We start from the raw sequence: 23,395 nt of genomic DNA on the forward strand, positions 1-23,395 counted from the left end.
CCTAGTACTTATGGCATATTTTTTGTTCTTTTCAAGTGAGGAAAACTGGGGTTTAATTTTGTTTTTTCTCCTGACTGACTGTGGTATCTTGGATAACTGCCTCAGTTTCCCCCTCTGTTAAAAAAGTAAATAGTCACAGAGTTAGTGTTGTGTTGAGGAGGAGGCTGCTTGTGACATTGTGGTGCTGGGTGAATTGCTTTATCTCTCAGTCATCCAGGCAACTCTGAAGTTAAAAATTGTAGGATAGACCTGGACATTTTCCCTCTGGGAGGGAAACAAAACATATATACAGGCCAGAAACAAACAAAAAATAATAATTTAAAAATAGTTACTGGGTCAATTTTTTCATGGGTAATTTTATATTATACAATGTGCAAAAACTCTGAAAAAATCTAACTCTACAAATGTGAGGTGTTTACTATCACCAGCAATAATTGCTTGGCCGCCATGATGCTAGTTGTCAAGGATTATCATTTCTTCCTTGAATCTGACACAAAGTAGATAATAATTGAAGGGAAAATTTCCCCCTGAGGCAATTGGGGTTAAGTGACTTGCCCAGGGACCTACAACTAGGATGTTAAGTGTCTGATTTGAACTCAGGTCCTCCTGACTATCTACTGAGCCATCTAGTTGCCCCTCAAGTGAACCTTTGAATCATTACCCAAAAGAAAGTTCAGAGACACAAGGTACAACCTAAATCATGATCTCGATTTGTGAAAGTAACAGAGAACCAAGGGGAGTCTCAATCATGAATATTTATTGAGTAAAGTCCATGGATGATTTTTATACATCATAAACCAAGCAAGGTGAGACCTCAGCATTGGTGTCAGAAGGGACAGAGGGAGAAAAGGTGTGAGCAGATTGTGCTGGGCAGAAATGCAAGGAGGCTGGCCAGGATTTTTTGAATCCTGGAATTTGGTTAGGGGAGGCCTTGGCCATAGGACACAGCATAGAAGGTGGAGAGCAAACAAGGGAGAGTGAAAGAAACAGAGAAAGACAGAGAGAAAAAGAGGAAAAGAAGAAGACAAAAAAGATGAAGAAAGATGTAAGGAAAGAAAAAGAAAGGAGAAGAGAAAGGAAAGGAGGAGAAAAGGAGAGATAGAAGAAATGGAGAGAGAAAGGAAAGGAGGGAGATAAAAAGTGAGGAAAGAAGAAAGAAAGGAAAAAAATACAAGGAGTGAGGAGAGGAGAAAGAGAGAGTGAAAGAAGGGAAAGAGTGAGAAGGGGGAAGAAGAAAAAGCAAGAAAGAGGGGAATTAAGGAGGAGGGAACGTAGAACAGTATGCCCAGATAGAAGGAAAGAGGAAAGAGAGGAGGTTACTCAGAGATGGCCAAATGACTGAGAGCAGAATCAAAACAATGTGAAGGCAAGGATGCTGTGAGGATACAATGGTAGAAGGATGAGGGAATTGGAAATAATTCAGATATCTAGAAGCTGTATTCTCTATTTCTGCATCAGGGGAGAGAAATTCCACACAGGAAATCACTCCCCTGAGCAAAACAACAAACCCCAGGGGCAACTTTAGAAAACGGGCCATAAAGAGGTAGAGGCTGAAAATATTAAAAGGCTCCAAAACGAGACTGAATGTATTAATAGATGAAATATCCGTGTCAGGTGTTCATTTGGGAGGGAGGCCATGTGAAGCATTCATCCTAACGTTCTGGGATAACCAAGGGTCACATCACAATAACATGCGACAAGTCACATGTTCTAACATGATAATATTATGCCTTGATGCCATCATCTGATAGATCTCATGGCTGAATAGATGATAGACAACAAGTCCATGAGCACAAGCAGTGCTTTCTTAAGAGGATCCTTCTGTCCTTCAGCATCAGAGGTGGTTCTCTAGTAGAGGTGGTCCTTAACGTGCTCCATGATCACTTCTAAGGCCAGCCAGGTCTCCTGGGCAGTGGGGAGGATCTGGTCAGCTGGCAAAAGGAAGCCATGTTTGCCAGTGTCTCGCATCTCAAAAGTGAATGTGTATTTAATTCCTTTTATATAAGCCCAGTCTATAAAGGCGCCACTGACAGGGTCTGTAATGAGAAAAAATAAGGATGGGCAATGGAAGAATATTTCAACATTCCAACTCAAAAATGTGTGTAATTCTTAAACATTTTACACACACACACACACACACACACACACACACACACACACACACACACACTAGAACATGATCTTCTATCCTTCTCGAGCTCAAAGGTGGCCCTTTCTCAGCCCCATGTTTATTAAATGGGGGAAGATCCTATGGCACTTAGAGGTCTTGGATATTTCTGACTCAGCACTGACTCAGCAGAGGGTGGAGATACTTTAATAACATTTTCTTTGGAGAACTCCCACTCGATAATATTAAAGCAATGATTGTCCTGAGTTAACAATAATGAAATGGAGTTACAATATGAATATAGCGTCACTCCTGTTGAATGCAGGGAAATCACGAGAGACCAGGAGTTAGAGCTGCAATTTCTATTTTTTAATTTCTAATTTCCCATTTACATCTTAGTTTGTAGAAAACATCTAGGCCCCCCACTAAGTTTTCCAAAAGGAATTTAGAAAGATAACACATTTCATTTTTTACACGATTTTTGTTGCTTATTTTAGCTATAGTAGGAAGTAGAAAGTAGAATCACAATTTCCTTTGTTTGGCATCTAAAATCCTTCTCAACTTGACTTTAATCTGTCTTACCAGATTTATTACACATTATTTCCTTTTATAAATTTATGCTCTTTCCTATCTTTCATAGCCATGAATTTGCACAGATTTTGCTTCATTTGGAGAATTCTTTCCCTCTGCAGCTCTACCTCTTAGAATCTCCAGCATCCTTCAAGGACCAGGCCAAGCTCTAGTTCTACATGGTTTTGGGAAAGCAAAACATTTTACAAAGAAAGAACAAGAATTTCCAGGTCAACTCTCAAGCTTCCTTCTAGAAATTAATTTGTTATAAAATTATATATACATATACATATATATACAATTATAAAACTATTATAAAAATTCACATTTATTTACAGAAATCTGAAGTACAAACTAGATACTCAATGCTATGAGTATTATTATCCCTATTTTACAGAGTTTGAAATCGAGGTTTAAACCATTGTAGTGATTCATATAGCTGGTAAGTGTGAATGCCAGAATTTAAGTCCAGGCCTTCTATCTTTAAGTACAGAGCTCCTTCCTTAATACCACATCATCTCTATAAATCAAATCAGAATTTAAGGAAAATCAGTCTGGCCCCAGTGTGCAGAATGGATTAGAGAATAAAAAGTGACACCAGAATTAAAGTAGTGCCTAAGAGTTTACAAAATGCTTTATATATCTTATAACAATGGGTCATTTACTAAGAAGTGATACCACAATGAAAACTAAAATGAAGAACATTTCTCTCTCCTATTATGAGTCTCTGACTATAAACCTCCAAAGTGATATAAAGTGGGCATTGAAAGCACTGACCTTTAAGGCCAAAGGATGGATTCTGGAAAACAGGGTCTTCAAGGCTCTCAGTCCCTACATCTTGCCTACAACCTCCACACCTGACCAACACTGGCTCTCTCCACTGGATTCAGCCCGCCATCTGTCCCAGCTCTCTCATTTTCTTGCTTTGGCTGCTAAGAAGGGTTTCTGGCTAGGAGATGAAGGACCCTTCCAGCTCCTCAAAGGTGTCATTAGGGCCTTCCCCCTGAATATAAGACATACTTCTCTTCTGAGAAAGTTTTGAAGTCTTTTTAAGTTCTTGGGTACATGATTAAGAAATGCACATCTACCACCCAGCAGACAATCTGTAGACAGTAATTGCTTATAGCTACAGCAGGGATGGAATTAAAGACCAAGAGAATCCACAATCCATGTTATAGATACCAGTGCTACATCAAGCTGGGGCTTGTTGTAGAAACAAAAAATAACCCTGCAATGTGACTTCTGTAATCTCCAGGATGATGGGATGGTGTCATAGAAAGAGCTGTGGGTTGGTTTCAGGTGATTTGGACTCTTAGCTGCTAAGCCAACAAATTCTGATCATTTTCCTCATCTATGTAACAGGGATGATTATAATCACCTTCTTAGGGTTTTTATAAGGAAAATAATTTGTAAAGTATAAAGCACAATAAGAATGATAATAAAAATAACAATAATCTAATGATATAACATTAATAATTAATATAATAATGTTACTATCAATAACATCGAAATAAATAATTTTAAAATCAGTCTAGCCTAAGATGCCATCCTCCTTGGCTTTGGTGGGCAAACAGAAGATGCCTAATTTCCAGTGTCTGCTGCATTTCTATCAACGTCTCAAAGAACTTTCCAAACTACAAAATAAATGAGGCAAGAACTTACATAGAGTTTTATAGATAGATCCCACTCGATACTTGGTGCCAAACAAGGAGTGTAGGGCTTTTGCTGCATCTCTTCCAAGCTTGTCCTAGAGGGAGAGAATAAGAGCAAAGTGAGAAATAATGATCCTCCTGGAAATAATGGACATATTCATGCCGCTCAAACTTGTTTTATTTCTCTCTTTCTCTGCTGCTTCTGGTCCCATTGGAGCAAAGATGCCCCTGGCTCTATTCACTAATGCCCAGCTGGTGAACTAGGTGTACCTGTACAGGGGTGTCAATTTCAGATGGGAATGAATTCCTGAAGACTACATATATTGACTAAGAAAACCTCAAATGAACATTATGTGTTGTATTATATTTTTATTATTTTATTGAATTGCATTTTAAACTGATTCAAGTTACATACTAAACACACTCCTATTCCCATCCCCAGTAAATAGCATTGGATTTGGGGTAAGATTTTTAATCCTGCCTGAAAAATTCAGTATTTGTGTGAGACTACCGAGGAAAGTCTCTTAACTTCTGTTTGGTGCTTTCTTCTTTTGTAAAAGGGGGGTAGTAATAGTATCTAATTCCCAGTGTTTTTGTGAAGCTCCAATGAGGTAATAAATGTAAATCCCTTAGCACAGCGCCTGGAACACAGTGAGTGTTATGTAAACATAAGTCATTATTGTTATGGTTACTTTTTATACTTTCTGCACTTCAGCTTCCTATTTCAAAATAATATCTCTAAAATCTTATTCTTAAAATCTTAAAATCTTCAATTTCTTTAAATACAATTCTTAAAATCTTTAAAATAATATAATAATAATATCTATATTGCAAGGTTGTGATGTGAGAACTTACTTGAGATAATTTATGTAATTTCTCAACATTGAATGGGAGTGATTAATATTAATGAAAAGAATCAGAAGGCATGGTAGGTAAGGTAGAGAGCATCATGGCAAGAAAGGACTTGCCCTTTCTTAAAATAGACACTCCATCTCAGGACTCTGGGAAGTTTCTTTGGTTCTCTTCCATGCCTGGAATGTTCTCCCTCCTTATCTCTGCCTTCTGGCTCCCTTCATACCCCAGCTAAAATTTGACCATTTACCAGAAATCTTTTCCAACCACCTGGAATGCTAATGCTTTCTCTCTTGATTTTCTCTTCCATTAAAATCCCTTGAGAAGAGGGTTTGCCTTTATTTTTCTTGGTATCCCAGTTCAATTCCATTTGTTGTTCAGTTGTGTCCTACTTTTTCTGACTCCATACTATCCAGGTGATTTTCTTGGCAAAGTTACTAGAATGTTTGCCATTTCCCTCTCCAGTGGATTAAGAGAAATAGAGTGTAAGTAGATTGCCAAAGTCACAGAGCTAGTAAGTGTTTGAAGCTGGATTTTAACTCAGGTGTTCCTGACTCCAGGCCCAGTTGCTTCTACCTGGCACCGAATAAATACTTGACTAATTTAGAAAAAGAAGATGTAGATAAAATTTCTTGCTTGGCCATTTAGCTGGATAACTTTGAATGAATCATTTCTCCCCTCTAGACTCATTTTTATGCACTTACTAGTATGTAAAGTCCCTTCTAGTTGTAATAACTCATGGGAACTTGATCTAGATGAGAAGCAGGAAAAGTCAAGGCAATTTCTTCAAGTAGAAATAACCTGACCAGGACTGATTGTCACAAGGTGAAGACAGAGGGATTTGTATGCTATGTCCTCTCTATGTCAGACTCAGAGAAAAGAGAATGAAAGAAAAATATGGGAAAAGACATAGACATGTCAGAACTTCTATCAACCATAGCCTCAATTATGAGAGGTTTGTGGCAATAACAATTTGTGAAGGACATGGGAAACTCCTCTGTGGCAGTAGGGGAAGGAAGAACAAGAACCAGAGACTGAGAAGGATAGGTAAGGGCTAACATGCTTAAATGTAAAATAAATTAAAATTACATACAATTAAATATGAAAAATAATAAGTAATATAGATATAAATTATATTATAAAATTGTTTATAAATTATAATTTTATATTGTAACAACACAAATTAAATAAAATATCAATTAAATACAATTAACTATAACAATTAAAATAATGTAAATATAAATTGTCATATTATAAAATTGTTTCTAAATTATATCATAATGCAAATATAAATTATAAATTAAAGACCTAAATGAGAATATTTATCCATTAGATTTTAGATTCAATGAGAGTAGAGACTATCTTTTGTTTCTTCTTGTATCCTTAGCACTTAGCTCAGTGCCTGACTCATGACATAAGCATATAATGCTTAATAAATGTTCATGAAGCCCATTGAGTTGATTGTGCTGATGCTGAAAATAAAGTTTTTAATAAGCCATTTATTTTAAAAATATATTAGGGCCTTAAAATAAAAAATAAAGATTTTAAAGAATTCCCTATGAATATAGTCAATCTGCTTCTCTCTCTCTCTCTGTCTCTCTCTCTCTCTGTCTCTCTCTCTCTCTCTCTCTCTCTCTCTCTCTCTCTCTCTCTCTCTCTCTCTCTTTCCCTTCTTTCTCTCTCCCCTCTGTCTCTCTCAATTTAATTTTTGTGCTGAATCTACAGTATCATTGATATCAGGAAGTCCCATTGTGGAAAGTTTCCTTCATTCTACAGATTGGCAAGTCAATCGTAACAGATGGTTTTAAAGTTTCCTGTGTGTCTGAGATGGGGCAAGGGACACTTACCAGTTCAGCAAAGTTAGGGGGCTTGTTGTTTATGTAACCATAAGGATACATCAGGAGCTGTGAGAAGCTGTGGAAATCAATCAAGCTTTTGAAATTCCCATGTTTTACAATGAAATTTGCCACGGATTGCACTTCTACTTCTGAATGAGGCTTGGGCCCATGGTATATCTCAGAACAAGGATCGTCACTGGTTGTCTTTTCTTTGATAGGAACTAAGCCTAGCAAAAACATCAATAAGAAAACAGACTCTACAAGATTCTGGAAAGACAAATTTATTTAATTCAGTTAAATTTAAGGCATAGTTACTAAATACCCATGATGTACAAGCCATAGTACTAGGTTCTGGGAAGAAAATAACTAAAATGGAACAGTCTCTTGCCTTCAAGGGGTCTCCATTCTGCTATTGGAATATAGTATGTACACAGATAAATATAAGGAAATTTTTAGTAGTAATTCTCTTCCTAAATTGCCATGAGCCCTTTGGGCTCACCCCCAAATTTTCCTCTCTTTAACCAGAAATTCAGCTTGGGTTTAGCTATAATAATCTGACTAGAAATCATATGGGAAAGCATGGAGGAGCCTGTCTTTTACTTTCAAGTTATAATTTACATTATAACTATTTCAATGCTCTACCATGATGTAAATAGGACCATGGATTCACAAAAGCAGATCCTATACCAGGCTAGGAAGGTTTCAAATGCAGGCCAGAAATAGCCTAAGTTAGGAGAATTTATCTTCACCAGGTTAGTCATCAGGGAATCTGACAAAAAGCATGTAGGAAGCAACTACTATGTGATCCAGTATACTAACATTATACAACTCTTAGCACAGTGCCTATCACATTGTAGCTCTTCCTTCCTTCCTTCCTTCCTTCCTTCCTTCCTTCCTTCCTTCCTTCCTTTCTTCTGAGGCAAGTGACTTGCCCAGGGTCACACAGTCAAGAAGTATTAAGTGTATGAGACTAGATTTGAACTCAGGTCCTTCTGACTTTATGGCTGGTGCTCTATCCACTGTGCCATCTAGCTGCCTCAAGAGCCACCCTTTCCAATAACAAATTAAAAAAGAGAAGGGAAGAAAAATTTATTAAGAACCTACTTTGTAGGACAATTTAGGTGGCACAGTGGATAGAGCACCAACCCTGAAATCAGGAGGATCTGAGTTCAAATCTGAACTCAGACATTTAACATTTCCTAGTGAAGAGGTCAAAGGAGATAGCCCAAGACACAAATATAAATTTCAAAGGATTTACAACCTCCTGAGGAAATTCTTTGATATACAAACTTCTCTATATCTGAAGAAAGCAGAAAAGTCCTTTGCAAATATAAACTCTGTTTTATGATCCTGATTGTGTATAAAATGAACCTCCAAAATTCTATTCCTTGCACTAGGCCTTTCTGGAGGCCTTTTGCCCACCGACCCTGCAGTGATCCTTTTCTAATCAATAAAGACTTTGTTTTAGCACAGCAATTGAATAGGCGAATTCATTTGCTAACTAATCCAGCCTTGGTACTTTGGAAGGAGGAGGAGGAGAGAGAGAGATAATCAGAAAGCCAGGAAGGAACCACTGACCCATCTCTGCCCAGAGTATACCATCCTCTTCAGTCGCCCTCTTCACTAGCTGTGTGACTCTGGGCAGTCACTTGAGCCCAATTCCTCAGCAAGGAAAAAAAAAAAAAAAAAGGATGGCTCTCTGGGAGAGGGAGGAAGAGAAATATTTTGGGAAGTTAATAAGCATTTCAAGAAAACAGTAAGCACTTATTAAGTACTTACTATTTGCCGGTACTGTGCTAAGTGTTGTTATAGATGATGTAAAAACTTATAATATGACAAAATATTTTAAAGATTTTAAGGGTTCTTACTTGAGAAGGCTACATCCCAGTTCCTATTTAGGTCAACTCCTACACATTTCTTCAATTTTCTGCGGGATCTGTTCTTCCTCCAGGAGGGATCCTGGAAAACCCACCCAAGAAAGAACAGTCATATGCAAAGTATTACTCATCATGATCTATATATTGCCCACAGATTCTCAGAGTTAGAAAGGACCTGAGAGATCACAATTGTCCAGAATTATAAAATCGGAAGGGATGGACTTCCAAGGCCACCTACAATAGTCTAATCTATGCCTGAACAGGAATCTACCCTACAATCTCACCAAAAAGTAGCAGTGAAAGGCTCTTAATATGTCCCAAAACTGGCAGTGCTGCTTTTGGACAGCTCCAAATGAATGCTGTCCTTAAAATTTTCTCTTTATATTAAGGTTAAATCTGTCTCTCTCTGTCCTAAAGTCAGACAGCAAATCTAATTCCATTCCCATATATTAGCATTTCAAAATACTTAGAAACAGCCATTATTCCTCACTTCCTCAGGCTAAGAATCTATAATTGTCCAGTCCTTTCCAAAGATCCTCATTCAGAGTGGTGTTCAGTCCCTTTGATGTGGGTTAAAGATTCCTTTCTAAATCCCAGCCCCATGAATCCCAATGGGAGAAATCCAGGCTTTCCCAGCCCCCATTCTAATCTGCTCAGGTTTCCCCAACATAAACAGCTTCCTTCTTATCTAAAAACCCAATGAATTCTATTCAATTGTAACCCTGGCTGAAGCTCCAGCCAGAGGCCAATCTGGAACTCCACCCACCTTAAAGATCACCAAAAGCCCCCATTATAAAAAGGGGAACCCTGGAGCCCACTCTTTGCAGGAGCCCCAAACATGGTATCCTTATGCTGGCCATGTCAGGGTTCTTGTCCTCCCAGTGACAGCTCTGGCCCTGTTGCCTTTCTACTATTACACTTACTTCCAAACCCCAAATAAACCTCTCTTATTAATGTAGGTTTTCGGGTCTGTAAATTCCTTTACAGGGGACACTGTGCCACTACTCATTTAACTCTGTATCCTTGCGCTGAATCCAAGGAGGTTATAGGGGAGCTCTATTTGACTCCCTGTATTCTGAACCTGCTACTAGACCTCAATTAACCCTAATTTCATCCAGGTATCCCTTACCTAATTCTCATCACCTTCTCCACTCTGGTTATTCTGCTCTAGATTCTCTACATGTGATTGTCCTCCCTGAAATGTGGTACCTCAAACTGAAGTTTCTTTTGGACTCTTTTTGGCCCCAGCTATGGCTCACTGATTAATCCTAAGAGAATACCTAATAGTATGGCCAATTTTCAGTGATTTACAAAGACATCAAATCCTGTGCTCCTTCTGCTGTGCTACAATGCCTCCCACAAGCATTTCTCTGTACAACCAAGGCTCTTGACTCCCAGATCCACTCCATTTGTTGTTACTCACTTTGGTTTGAGAATAAACATATCCATCAGGATTAGCCACTGGCATTAGGAAGATATCCATTTTATTCAAGATGGAGGTGATTTTTGGCTTATTTCCATAAAAGTCAGAGGCAATCTAAGCAGAGAGAAAATCACTATCAGCTGTGCTGACCCAAGTGTTGTTATTGGTACTAACTTTTACCCCAAGGTCAAATACTTTGAGCAGTGCTCCATTAATTGTCACCACATGCCTACCTTCAGAGAGACAGCTCCAAGCAAAATCTAATTATTAAGGTATCAGTCATTTGGATGACATTTCATAGAATCATGAAATGTTAAGGGAGGGATTCTTAACCTTTTGTTTCATGGACATAAAGTCTAGTTCAAGCCTATGGCCTACTTTTCTGAATAATGCTTTTAAATGCATAAAGTGAAATGTGTAACATTACAAAGAAAGCCAGTTCTATTGAAATACAGTTTTCAAAATATTTTTTAAAACAAGTTCACAGAGTCAAGTTAAGAACCTCTGTTCTGAGGTACCTAATTCAATCTCTTTTTGCAGAAAAGGAAATCAAGAACCTGAGGTGAAATTAATTTGACCAAAATAATACAATACTTAGCTAATATTTGCATAGTACTTTAAGGATTTTAAGCATTTTATAATAATAACTTTATTTGGTCTTCATAACCACCCTGGGATGTAGATGCTACTTCTGGTTTGGATTTTAATTCAGGTCTTCCTAACTCTGGGTCTAATGTGCTAATTGTAGAATACAAATCTCCTGAATTTGTTCCTATGCATATAGGTATGACCAGCTTCCAGTTCACATCTGGTTGAAGGACATTTGGTTGTAGAAAAGTGGGAGATAAAATTTTCTAGCCTACTGTGGTGTGAACAAGGAACTTTCTTTTTTACAATTTTACACAGAGGAAGGACCTACTTGACCTGCAGGTTATAAGATTGAGAGGCAATTCCAAGAAAGCAAACTTATCCAAGATTATTTTCTTCATATGAATCTCTCAATATTATCTGAAATTCCACTATCAGTCTGTACTTAGTAAAAATGCAAAAAGCTCTCAGAGGGATAAGATGAGAAATTGTTATTTGGCAATCTCTCCCACTTCATTTGCCATTTTCCAATGAGACAGCTAGCTGGAAACAGGTTTCTATCTGAGGAGGCTGGAGAGTCAATGAGAGCACTGAGTGCCCCAAAAAATTAGGGGACAGCTATGAAGAGAGACCACTGAAGGCAACCTTTGCCTGCTTTATAATTTTGCCTGGGGCTGATCTTGTTGCAGCAGAGTCCCTAAGAGCAGAATGAACGTTGGTCAGCTGTCAGGTTGTATACCATCAGTAATACATTTTGTCATTTAAGAACATATTTTGCTCCAGTAACTTCCTAATTTGTCAGTGGGACATGTTCAGTCCAGCATGTCTTTCCTGGTACAAGAAACCAAATCATCACTCCTATAAAATCCCATCTGCACAAAAATGTCTAGTACACAGGAGGAGACATGACCTTTCTGGCTGTCCATATTCCTGTAGCCTGGGTGATCCATTCCCGGGCGTGAATTCCATAATTCAGCCAAATGGCGGGTCTCTTGTTTTTCCCAGTGCTGAACTGTGAAATGGAAATGAAATCATAAGCCAAATACACATCTCCACAAAATGTTACCAAACACTTTCTCATAACAACACAGTGAAGCGAATAGTCCAAGTTGTAGAATCCTCATTTTACAAATAAAAAAATCAAGGTAGAATGTCTTGCCTATGGGCATATAATTAGCAAGTGGCCACATCAAGTCTCTCAAATCCTAAGTCCAGTGTTATTTCTACTATTTCCCCTGTGGCAAGGGATACATACTTCTGTAGTCTTTTCTCTTTGCTAGGAAGTGTTTTCACTCTGTCCTTTTTATGTATTTAAAATAATCCAGATCAAATTATGTCAATGGCACTATTCGTCCAAGTGAATGGGGATCATCCTATAGCAAAAAGGCCTCCTACAACCTGCCAGAATTTTATGGACAATCTTTGAAGCAAACGGGAAGAAAATTAAATGCACAGATTAGTTAAATATTTGTAACCTAGTTTTTACAGACCATGTGCAAGATATTTCCTGACTGATTCTAATGTGCTCAAAGGTTGTCACACATATAGCTATTGGTGCTGTGGACAAAAATACTATTATATCCTTTCAAAATTCAAGCTGGTTTTATAACCTAGACCACAACCCTGCTTTAAGCACTCATCTTAATCAGTGAGCTTAGGACCCAAGTTGTTTTCAAGTCTGATTAATAGTGGTGAATTCTGGCTTCCACCAATGATGAGGTTTGCCATATTTGGTTTATAACTTAAAAAAAAATCCAAGCTCAGACTTAGTTTTCATGTTAGATTGTTATCCTCATATTATTCCACAGTTGCAGTTTGTCACCTTTAACTCTGGCCAGCTGCCTCTCAAATGTATGGCATTGGTCAAAGCAGAAAAAATGAGGGGAGGCAGGAGTGGGGTTCTACTCTGTGCAAGGCATTATGCTAAGTGCTTTACAAATATAATCTCATTTGACCTTCACAATAATCCTGTGAAAGGGTAAATATACTTCCCTATACCCCTTATTAATGAAATAGGAATGAATTATTCTTATTAATGAAAATAAGAGAGAGAAACTAAATCTGTGATTTCTGAGATCAGGGGAATTCCCTCAATCACTGCAGGAGGTGAATGGTGTTGTTCATGTGAAAGATTTCTGATTTCGGGGGTCCCCTCCATTGAGATAGATAACCTTTCTGATGAAACTTGTAACTTGGTTATAAAAGCTCTAGTACAATAAGCAAAGAAATATGTACTTGGGTCTTCCATGCAGATCAAACTCTGAAGACATGAATTCTGCTTGTTAATTACTTTAATGACCACTATACCTTTCTGGAATCAATAGGCATATCAATACCTTCCACCACTGAAACAGGTGTAGGTAAGGGGAAAGGAATTTTTGAAATCCCTGAGAAACAAATTCAAATGCGATTGATGTACACAAATACATACTTGTCAGGGTTCCACAGTTTTAATGGCCAGGGTGCTGTGACTTCTTGGCCAGGGCCATTATCAGTTGCTCACACTTTCAATGTTCTCTGTTCTTCAGGAAGATCACAGCCCAGACATATGGGCTCTTCAAAAGACATAGTAAAAAGCCACCCAGAAATACCAGAATCCTATTGCATCCCTATTTTACCATTAAGAAGCCTCAGACGGTTTTCTCTTTTTTTTTCCCTTCTTTTGTGAACAATCAACTCTATAAGTCAGCTATGTAATGAACCAATCTGAAAACCAGCTCAAAGTTTCTATATCTCCCTGTTTTTATCAAGCTGCTCATTGGTAACAACAGGAAAGAAAGTTCAAGGACATGGCCAACCTGTGTATTTATGCCCTGATTTCCTTAACACGGTCACATACCTTCATTACATATAATGGTCGTTTTTCAAAAGAATTACCAATATTCAGCAGTTTCACTACTTTGGAGTATTTAGAAGCAATGTTGGCCATCTCATGATAAAGCTGAAATGCAAAGGAGTTTGGTTGTAAATGGATGTTTTTGTGTCCCTGTACATTTTTTCCTTCTAAACTTTTTTCCCCCAAACTTTCTAACTCCTTGGTTCCAGTTACATTAGCCACAGCATGCCCATTCTTGGGAACTTGATAATTATCAGCTGATTTTTGAAAATATAACATATTTGTTCTCATAATTAAGCCCTCCTCACTTCAAAGATGCAAAGATGCGAAGATCCATGGAATGTTATATGAGGAACAACAAAAGAGTCAATTTGACTAGAAAATAAAGGAGAAGGAATAATATTTGATTAACATAGAAAGATAGATTGGAAGTAAATTGGGGAGAGCTTTAAATAACAAATAAAGGTAACCCTTTAATACTATTATTGGGAAGATGGTGTCATAACAAAAAAAATTATGTTACGTATATATGTATATACTTACACAAACACACATATGGATAGATCGAAAGAAATTACCAAGAGCTAACTAACCTAAATGTCTAACAATTGGTGAAAGACTAATTTAACTTGAAGACTATCCATTCACCATTTTTTAAAAAACAGATAAAGAAATCCAGCCCCAGATATGTTAAAATAACTTGTCAAAGTATATCAGTGCAATGATATACCACAATAGCTTTAAATTCTAGCTCTAAGAAATATGAAAAAATTTGATAGGACAAATGAAAGAATACCAAGTGAAGAAGCCAAAAGCAGAAAAATAGTGTAATATAGCTAATGATCACAAAAAGAAAATGAAAAAAATTATAAAAAGTAGTGGATTAATTCAGAAAGCTACTAGGAACATACATGATTAAGGAACATATTTTATTAAGCTACTAGGAACAAAATAATTTAGAAAGCATAAGCTACTAGAAACACATTACATATCAAACATAATTTTAGAGTACAGGTTTTGTGCATTTATACTTAATTGATTTTATTTTTAAATACATAATAAATATTTGAAATTAAAAAGGGGAGAAGCTAAGAACATTTTCTTTTACTCTTTTTTAGTTGCCAAGATTTTTTAAAATTATTTATTAGTTTTCTACATTTATTTTTATAAGATTTTGATTTCTTTTTTTCTCCCTCACCTCCAAAATGGCAAGTAATATTAAATACATTATACATGTACAATCATATTAAACATATTTCCACATAAGTAATGTTGTGAAAGTAGAATCAGAACAAAAGGGAAAAAAATCAAGAGAAAGAAAGGGGGAAAAACCCCACATTTTTGTTTATGCTTGAATGAAGATAGTAAGCCTGTTGCACTCAACTTAAAAAGCCACTAATCTGAATTTGTTCTGAAATATTTACCTGGTCCAAGCTGTGATAAGCCTCATAGTTGAAGTTACCATCTCGCTTTTCTTTTCTTCTATTGAATTTCATTTCTTCAATTTGTTTATCGAAAAGAGCCTGAAATAGACAGTGTCATCATGACAAGTATTGCCCATGGGAGTTATTGAAGGGAAGGTCCTACTAATCAAAATTTCAGCCAATGTGAGGATTAACAGGAAAATATCAACCAGCACTTTTAAAAAGAGTCCTAGTTTTTAGAATCTAAGAAATCATCCTGTGCCCTTACTCTACCCAAACCTCCCCATCTTTATTCACCCAATTCTTTTCTGCCATCCTAACCACATTTCTGGGAAACAACAATTGTACAGGATAATTGTACTATGACATGTTTTTTTAGTAGCCTGGCAAATGATCAGGTTGGTGGTTTAAGTTGAGTAAGGAAATAACATAATGGCACCTAGGCCTTTGGTACTTCAGGCCCATCTCTTCCATAATCAAGGCCAAACTGTATGAAGTTCAGATTCTGGAAGATGGGTAAATTAGAAGCAACAATGAACCTCAAAGTGTGGTTTCACTTTCCCACCTGCAGGTCTTTAATGGAGACTGAGTACTCGAAGCCATGGGACTTCAGAAAGGATTTGACAAGTTCCAGACTGGCTGGTGGAACCACAACATTTACAGGATGCCCAGGGGTGGTTGGCAGGTTCCAAAAGGTGAGCTGGAAAAAAAGCAAAAGAAACTAATTTGAGTCTTCCTGACCCAAGTCCTGTACTCTCTTCTCTAGAGCACCACCTTTTCCTTACTTCCTCCCAATTCCAAGAGCACCAAGTGAAGGAGAAATCTCCAACTTTTGACCTTTACCTGAAGAATCTTAGCCAAGTCTTTCTGAGCCTGTTTCCTCATCCATCAAACAGGAATAAGATCCTCAAACTTTGCTCACAAGGACAGTGTGAGATGATACAACTTACACAAACTGCTTTATCAGCCTCAAAGAGTTGTACATATATCTCTATCATTATCTTAAGTGTAATTGAACCTAAATTTATGATCACCAACAATAATAAGAATGTTGATGAAAGATTATCCTTCCTAGGAATCAGAAGGTGCCCAAAGGAAAGGAAATGTGATACCGTAGAGTTCTGCATGTTGCTCAGCCCTTTCAATTTGTCAATGTGATTTCTATCCCGGATGTTAATTTGAAAAACCTGGTGCCTAAAAACAAAATAAACAGGTAAACATAAATTCATGTGTTCTTGACAGGCATAGCAAACCAGAGCCAAATTGCCTGGAGGCTGCATCTCAAATAAATCAGACTCAGCCAGATAGTCAATGAGCCTTTACTAAACACCCAGTATTATTGACAGTTTCATAGCTGCATGATTTTCTCCCTTCAGTCAGTCAGTGAATCAATAAACATTTATTAAGTGCCTACTACGGCAGGCACCATGGCATGCCCTGAGGATACAAGGCTAGGATACAAAAATACAATTGTATGATACACAAAGGATACAAAGAAAAGCAAAATCACATCCCTGTCTCAAGATCACATAATAAGGTGGATAACAGACAAGCCTCTAGGTATATATAAGATATGACAGTGGATAAGAGTTCCCAGTTCATCTTCCTGACTTCAGATCCACCCTAAGATACTTTCTAGCTGTGTCAGTTTACCCTGTCTGCATCTGCAAAATGAACTGGAGAAGGAAATGGCAAACTAGTCCAGGATAATTACCAAGAAACCCCCAAGTAGAGTCACAGAGAGTCAGACACAACTGAAAATGACTAAACAACAAAAAACCTAAGGAATATACAGAGTAGATGAAAAGTGCTCCAAAAGAGGAAATTTCCAGGAGTAAGGTGAGATTTGAACTGAGTCTTGCAGAAAACTCAGGAAGTTAAGATATGGAGCTAAGGATATAAAGTGTTCTAAGCTTAGGGCACAGCTCTAGTGAAAAGGCATGGAGATAGAAACGCTTCCATCAAAGAGGAAGAGTTTGGGGATAAACATAAAACATTGTGGAAGGGTTAAAACAATTTCAAATTTATTCCACAAACATTGATTACGTGATTGTTATGGAGACCTTTGGGAGAAGAAAATGACACCAAATGATGTGGATGAGGATAATAGATTGCAAGTTTTTTGAGGACAGGGACTGTGCTGATTTTTATTGTTCGATGCAAAACACCCAGCCCCTGGACAAATCACTTAACCTTTCCTCAGCATCCTCAATTGAACTTGTTGTTTGTCCTTCTTTCTCAATAAAGACATCTAGGAGATGGTGCCTTGACAGGCAAGTGAAGTGGCTTTGAGTGAGGGACATTTATATTTGCACTTTGAGGTAGTTTTTAGTTTTTAAAATATTTTTTCTTCCTTAATTGTTTTATTTTATTTTTTACTTATTCCTCATTTAACTCACTTATAAAAACCCTGTAAGGAAAGTACATGATGTTATTATCTCCATCAAATGAAATAATATTTGTAAAGCTCTTAGTAAAGTGTCTGGCATATAGCAGATACTTAATAATGGCTTATTTCCCCTTGCTTCCTTCTATTTTACAAAAAAAGAAACTGAGGCACAGAAAATTACTATTAGCTTCAGATGTGGGATTTGAGAACATATATTCCTGACTCTATGGCTAACCTTCTTTCACAAATGCAAGGTTGCTTCATGATTTGTCCGTCATCATTATGTGAGTGTCGCCTTCCAGAAAACTAAAATTATTTCTATTTCACCTAGGTCACTGATGAAGGATGATGGGATGAAAAGACTATTGAACTTTAAGTTGGAAGACATGGATTCAAATCCCACTATATGATCCTGGATAAATTAGTTCCTGACTCAAAGCCCAGCCCTCTTCCTTTTATGCTTCTGTGTAAAGAACCACATCTATAAGCCATCCACGACAGCTACAATGTCCTCCTCTAAAACACAGGGGTAACCAATAAACATTGGATGGAAAGTGCTATCTGCATCCAGAGAAAGAATTATGGAAACTTTTTTTCTTTATCCAGTTCTTTTTTTCCATTTGTGATTTTTTCCCTTTCGTTCTGATTTCTTTTTTTTTTTTCTTCCACCATGATTCATCAGATATTGTGTTTTAAACAAGAATCTACGTGCATAACTGTAAAAAAAAAACTTTAAAAAATAAAAATAAAATTCTAAAAGCAAACAAATAAATAAATAACAGGGATAATATTACCTACCTCTTCCCTGGGTTGTTTCGAAGATCCAATGAGATAATAACTGTAAAGCATTTAGCACAATGCCTCAACACAAAGCACTGTTTTGTTGTTTCTGTTTGTTCTTTGAAAGTTAGCTATATGAATCCAGCATCAGACATTTACTAACTAACTGGGCAAATCATTTTACCTTTCCTCAATATCTTCAACTGATGCTGTTGTTTGTCCTTCCTTCTTGAAGAGAACATCAAAGCGGTCACCATGACATGCAAATGAAACATATTTGAATGAGGGAAGCCTGTGCAAGGTCACCTGCCTCACTTTCTCTTCCAGAACCACCTGGATCCAGCAGCAAGATATAGATGAGATGACTGAAGATGGGCCTGGATGAGTAGGAGACCTTGATCTTTTTAAGCTAAGGGTCTTTCACATGTCTCACTTTGACAGAGGAAAACTCCCATTTCCTCAGCTGAAAAATAATACTGTAAATATACATAAATTGGGGATAACAATAGCACCTATCTCCCAGTAATACTCTATTTGTGAATATCAAATGAGATATTTCGAAAACATTTTGCAGAGTACCTGGTACATAGCAGATAAAACAGTTGTTTTTACCTGGGAGATGGGAAAGATGTCAGTAGATAGAGAAGGGGGTCCTCCAGACATGTGCAAAAATATCAAGCCAAGAGATAACAGGATGAATACAGAAAACAACTAGTTTAGTTTGGCTGAAAGACAGAGAGCAGGAAGTGGGGTATCCCATGAAATACAGCTGGAGAGAGAGGTTGGAGCCAGACATGGAGGTCTTGAGTCCCAGGATGAGGTAGGAGAAAGAGCACTGGGTTCTGGGGATCAGAAGACTTGGATTATACAGTCCCAGTTCTACCATTCACTCACTGTGAGACCTGGGCCTTAATCTCTGGAGTTCCGTTTTCTCATCCATAAAAAGAGGCTAAAAAGTTAGTTCCTTCCTGACAAAAATATGGCCTGATGCTAGTATTTACACATACATCTGCATAAGCAAAAAGGAACATCTGTAAGATAACAGAAATCACAGCAGCAGTGCAGGTAGGCTGCTCTTGTATGTGGCAATCACATTACTGGTGAGACTCTCACTTTATTTTTCTGGTGGCAGAGATGGACTGATTATGCTAAAAGCCAAGAGGATCTGGCTTCCAATACCCACTGCCATTTTACTCCCTGTGAACAAACGACCTCACTTCTCTGAACCTCTGTTTCCTTAATCATAAAATGAGGTTGAACTAGGCCTCAAATTAATCAGTCAATTAACAAGCACTTATTGAGTGCTTCCTATGTGCCAGGCACTGTGCTAAACACTGGGACCAAAGGCCCACAATGGTCCCTGACAAGCTGTAAATGCCTAGATTTAATAGATTCCCTGAACCACAGTCTCACATTTAGCCAAATGATTAGTGAAGGAGAGATGGAGTTAAAATAATTTCATCAGTTTATGTGAAAAATAAATTCTTCACCATATCCTCCTTGGCACCCTGGCACCGCTAAGGGCCTGCACCACAGTGACTAAAAACAGACACAGGCCAGAGGAGCTAAGGGACTTAGTTCAGTGATTTTCACAAGATCAAAGGAATGTAGATTTGCATCTGGGAGGAGTTCAAAAGTCATCAAGTTCAAGCTCATCATTTCACAGAAGAAGAAACAGATCCAGAGATCAAGTCACTTGTCTAAAGCCAGACAAGTGAGAAGAATTAGGATTAGGATTTTCACCCAGGTCCTCTGACTCCAAATTTAGCTCTTTCTATTTTAAGTCCATAGCCAAATCACAGTAGCTTTTGTAAGAATAGTATTTCAGGCCAGTTCATCAATATTTCAATCAATCAATAAGTATTTATTAAGCACCTACTGTGTGCCAGGTGTTGTGTTAAACTCTGGAAACCTCTCTCCAGCTGAAGGGGTTTGGATTTTCTTTTTCCTGCCTCTGCAGTTTCATTTTTCAATCTTTCTTTTTTTCAAAGCACACCCATGGTGTCACAGTGAATAGAGAGCACTGGCCCTGGGGATTTGAGTTCAAATCTGGCCTCAGACACTTACTAATTGTGGGACCCTGGGCTAGTCACTTGACCTGATAAAAAAGAAGAAGAAAAAAAAAAAGAAACCATATCTCTGATTTCATTGTTATAGGGACTTTCAGCAAGGAAGCTCCCTTTACAAACAGATCAGCAACTGCTCACTAACTCACACTCTGAGAAGTTTTCTGGGAACTAAGAAGTTGCCAGGCCCAGAGTCGAGAAGATCTGAGTTCAAATCTTGCTTCAGACAGTTCCCCTGGCTGTGTGCTCTTGGGCCCTGTTGGCCTCAGTTTGCTCACTGGTAAGGTGAGATGGAGAAGGAAATGGCAAACCATTGCAGCAACCCCAAATAGGATCTTAAAGAGTCACACTGAATAAAAGAGGTTAAGACTGATTTGCCCAGAGTCCCCTAGCCGGACTGTGTCAGTGATGGGACTTGGACCCAGAAGTCCTTACTCAGTAGAAAGAGTCCCATGACATCCCACACTGCCTCTCTTACAAATTCACAGTGATGAAAAAAACCCAGGCTTATTTGGCCCTTGACTACTAATAGCAACTGTGCCATTGTTCACAATAAAGTGAAGGGTCCCCAGTCACTGTGATGGAGCAGAAATTTTGCACCAGTGGCTGGATTGAGTTCCTTATCTGACATTATATTAAACAACTAGAAAAATCACTATTTTGTGTTGAGTCATATCCAACTCTTCTTGGCAAAGTTGGCCATTTCCTTCTCATTTTACAGATGAGGAAACTGAGGCCAATTTGGATTAAGTGATTTGCCCAGTGTTGCACAGCTGAGGGTGGGTTTGAACTTATGAAGGTGGATCTCCCTGATTCCAAGTCCAATGCTCTATCCATTGTGCTCTATCCATTGTTCCATAGCTTGCCCGACTAAATGAGAGAAAAATTTGTCCACAGCCATGGACTGTATCTCAACCCCAAGGAGCCATTTAGCAACAGGGAGATGAACAGAAATTAATGTCACAATAGGTATCTGAATCTCACCTGTAACAAACAGGCCTGAAGCTCTCCTGCCCCCACCCCCATGACAGCTTCTCTGGAAGAAAATCACACATTTACACCTTAGACACAGGGATCATTCAAGGATCTGAAGTACTTTCTCCATCTCATACCTCCTAAGTTCATGTCCTTGAATTTGGAGAGGGTATTAAGTACACAAACATATATAAAGATATATATGTATATATAGAAAGTCCATGTGGCAGAGCAATATCTATTAAGCTAAAAGTAGTTGTTAAATGCTTATTATGTATCAGCCATGAGTACTGGATTTGTAATAAGATCTGAGTATAAATCCCATTTTTGTCACTGACGAGATGTATGACTGAAAACAAAATGGGACTAATTATGGCTGTAGTGCTTCCATAGCAGTTCTAAATGAAATAATTAACACGAAGGGCTTTGTGAATTTTAAAGCACAATAGAAATTATTATTAAAGAAAATATCCCCAAAGTCAAGAATTAAACGAAACCAACCTTTAGGAGACTCTATATGTAACCCCCAACCTTGCACATTCTGCATCAGTCAAGGAGAGAAAAAGGAAAATACTACTAAAGTTTCTCATGTCAAAGACACATGAAGTCCTGATACAACCACCCCCACCTTACCCATACCCACATGTCTTCAATCTCTACAACCCAATCGTTTTGGAGATGATTTTATAAATTGTGGCAAAAAAAATTCACCACCTAATAGCCAATTCTTTCTCTCTCCTTCCTCTCCCTCCCTTCTCTCCTTCTCTCTCTCTCTCTCTCTCTCTGAGACCAGATTTGAATTCAGATTCTCCTGACTTCAAGGCTGGTGCTCTATCCACTGCACCAACTATCCTCTCTTAATGAGCCTTTCAAACCTCAACTATACTGGTCTTTGAATAACAGCTACACAGTCTACTATCTATACATGCATGTTCAAAATCTCTTAGCATCCATGAGATCTCAACTTCTATGTAGCCTTCAAGAATACAGAGTTATCTACATGGCACAAAGAGATCAACTATTGATAAAAAGATATAACATATTACACTTATTACTTAATGTAATTAATTGATAAAATAATGAATTTGTACAGTAAGTAGAAAGTGCTTGAAATTTATAAAATAGAATTTCAGATAGAAACAGACAAAAAAGAAAAGACATGCAAAGCATACACATACATACAAATACTAAGAGATTTAACTTGGATTCCCATATTTCACATATAATCAAAGAAAATAAATAAACCAAAAACGGAACTTACCCACTAAAATTTTTCTTGCCATAAATAGACCCAATAAGGGCCCCGAAGAGCAGTATCCACCTCATGTCCAGGAAGATGGGTTATGAAGTGCCTGAGTCAGTCTGTATTTATAAGGAGTCAGAGGTAGACTCAGGCTCCCAACAATGCAAATGCAATTCCCACCCCTGTGCAGCCCTTACAATAATAGTCTGGTCCTGCTCCTATCTGTATCTATGTATCTTCCATTCCTTTGGGATGATAAAGGACAAGGTACTTGATTGACAAATCAAGGTGAGTCTGATCCTCAGGCTCAGCAAGGTTGACCTAAGGAACCCTGGGCATGTAGATGGGGTGCTTAGTTCCCTGAGGGACTTTCTTTCCCTGAGTTTAGAGTGATCAGGACAAGACTAAGAATCCTACTAATAACAGCACCGATAGCTAGCCTTTATATGGCACATTAAAGTTGGCAAGGAGCTTTACAAATATCTTACTCTATCCTCACAACACTCCTAAAAGGAAGATGTCATTATTCAATTATTTCAGTCATGAACAACTTCGTGATCCCATTAGGGCTTTTCTTGGCAGGGACACTGGAGTGGTTGTGATTTCCTAATCTACTTCAATATATATTTATTGTTATTCTTCTTATTGTCTTTTTTCAATTGTCCAGCTCTTCATGACGTCACTTGGGATTTTCTTGGCAGAGGGGTTTGCTATTTCTTCCTTGAGCTCATTTTACAGATGAGGAAATTGAGGTCAAAAGCATTAAGTGAGTTGG

The 23,395-nt window shown here is 37.8% G+C and overlaps 1 protein-coding gene across 3 annotated transcripts; it reads right to left on the reverse strand.

The window, feature by feature from the left end:
• Positions 1-740: 740 nt before the first annotated feature.
• On the reverse strand, positions 741-23,186 carry LOC141543075 (carboxypeptidase A4-like). Of its 3 annotated transcripts, none has more exons than XM_074267905.1 (12): positions 22,639-23,186; positions 21,387-21,438; positions 16,280-16,361; positions 15,733-15,867; positions 15,168-15,266; positions 13,747-13,848; positions 11,818-11,919; positions 10,320-10,433; positions 8,888-8,978; positions 7,029-7,246; positions 4,340-4,424; positions 741-2,036 (listed from the first exon to the last, which is right to left on the reverse strand). In XM_074267905.1, the coding sequence occupies exons 1-12, from the start codon at positions 22,658-22,660 to the stop codon at positions 1,849-1,851; spliced, it is 1,290 nt and encodes a 429-aa protein (XP_074124006.1). In that variant the 5' UTR covers positions 22,661-23,186; the 3' UTR covers positions 741-1,848. The 3 variants fall into 3 exon arrangements, with proteins under 3 accessions (XP_074124006.1, XP_074124004.1, XP_074124007.1); XM_074267903.1 differs by lacking the exon at positions 22,639-23,186 and adding an exon at positions 21,879-21,939; XM_074267906.1 differs by lacking the exon at positions 21,387-21,438 and having other exon boundaries at positions 22,639-23,183.
• Between the last annotated feature and the right edge of the window lie 209 nt (positions 23,187-23,395).

Source organism: Sminthopsis crassicaudata, chromosome 5 (genome assembly GCF_048593235.1).
Source record: "Sminthopsis crassicaudata isolate SCR6 chromosome 5, ASM4859323v1, whole genome shotgun sequence".
NCBI classification, from domain to species: Eukaryota; Metazoa; Chordata; class Mammalia; order Dasyuromorphia; family Dasyuridae; genus Sminthopsis; species Sminthopsis crassicaudata.

Coding starts and splice junctions, on each gene's coding strand:
- LOC141543075 (XM_074267903.1), bottom strand. CDS start 21,924: ATGCAGAATGTGCAAGGTTGGGGGTTACATATAGAGTCTCCTAAAG. Junction 21,439..21,878: donor ACATATAGAGTCTCCTAAAG/GTTGGTTTCGTT, acceptor ATTTTCTTCCAG/AGAAGCTGTCATGGGGGTGG. Junction 15,267..15,732: donor TCTCCATTAAAGACCTGCAG/GTGGGAAAGTGA, acceptor TGTCTATTTCAG/GCTCTTTTCGATAAACAAAT.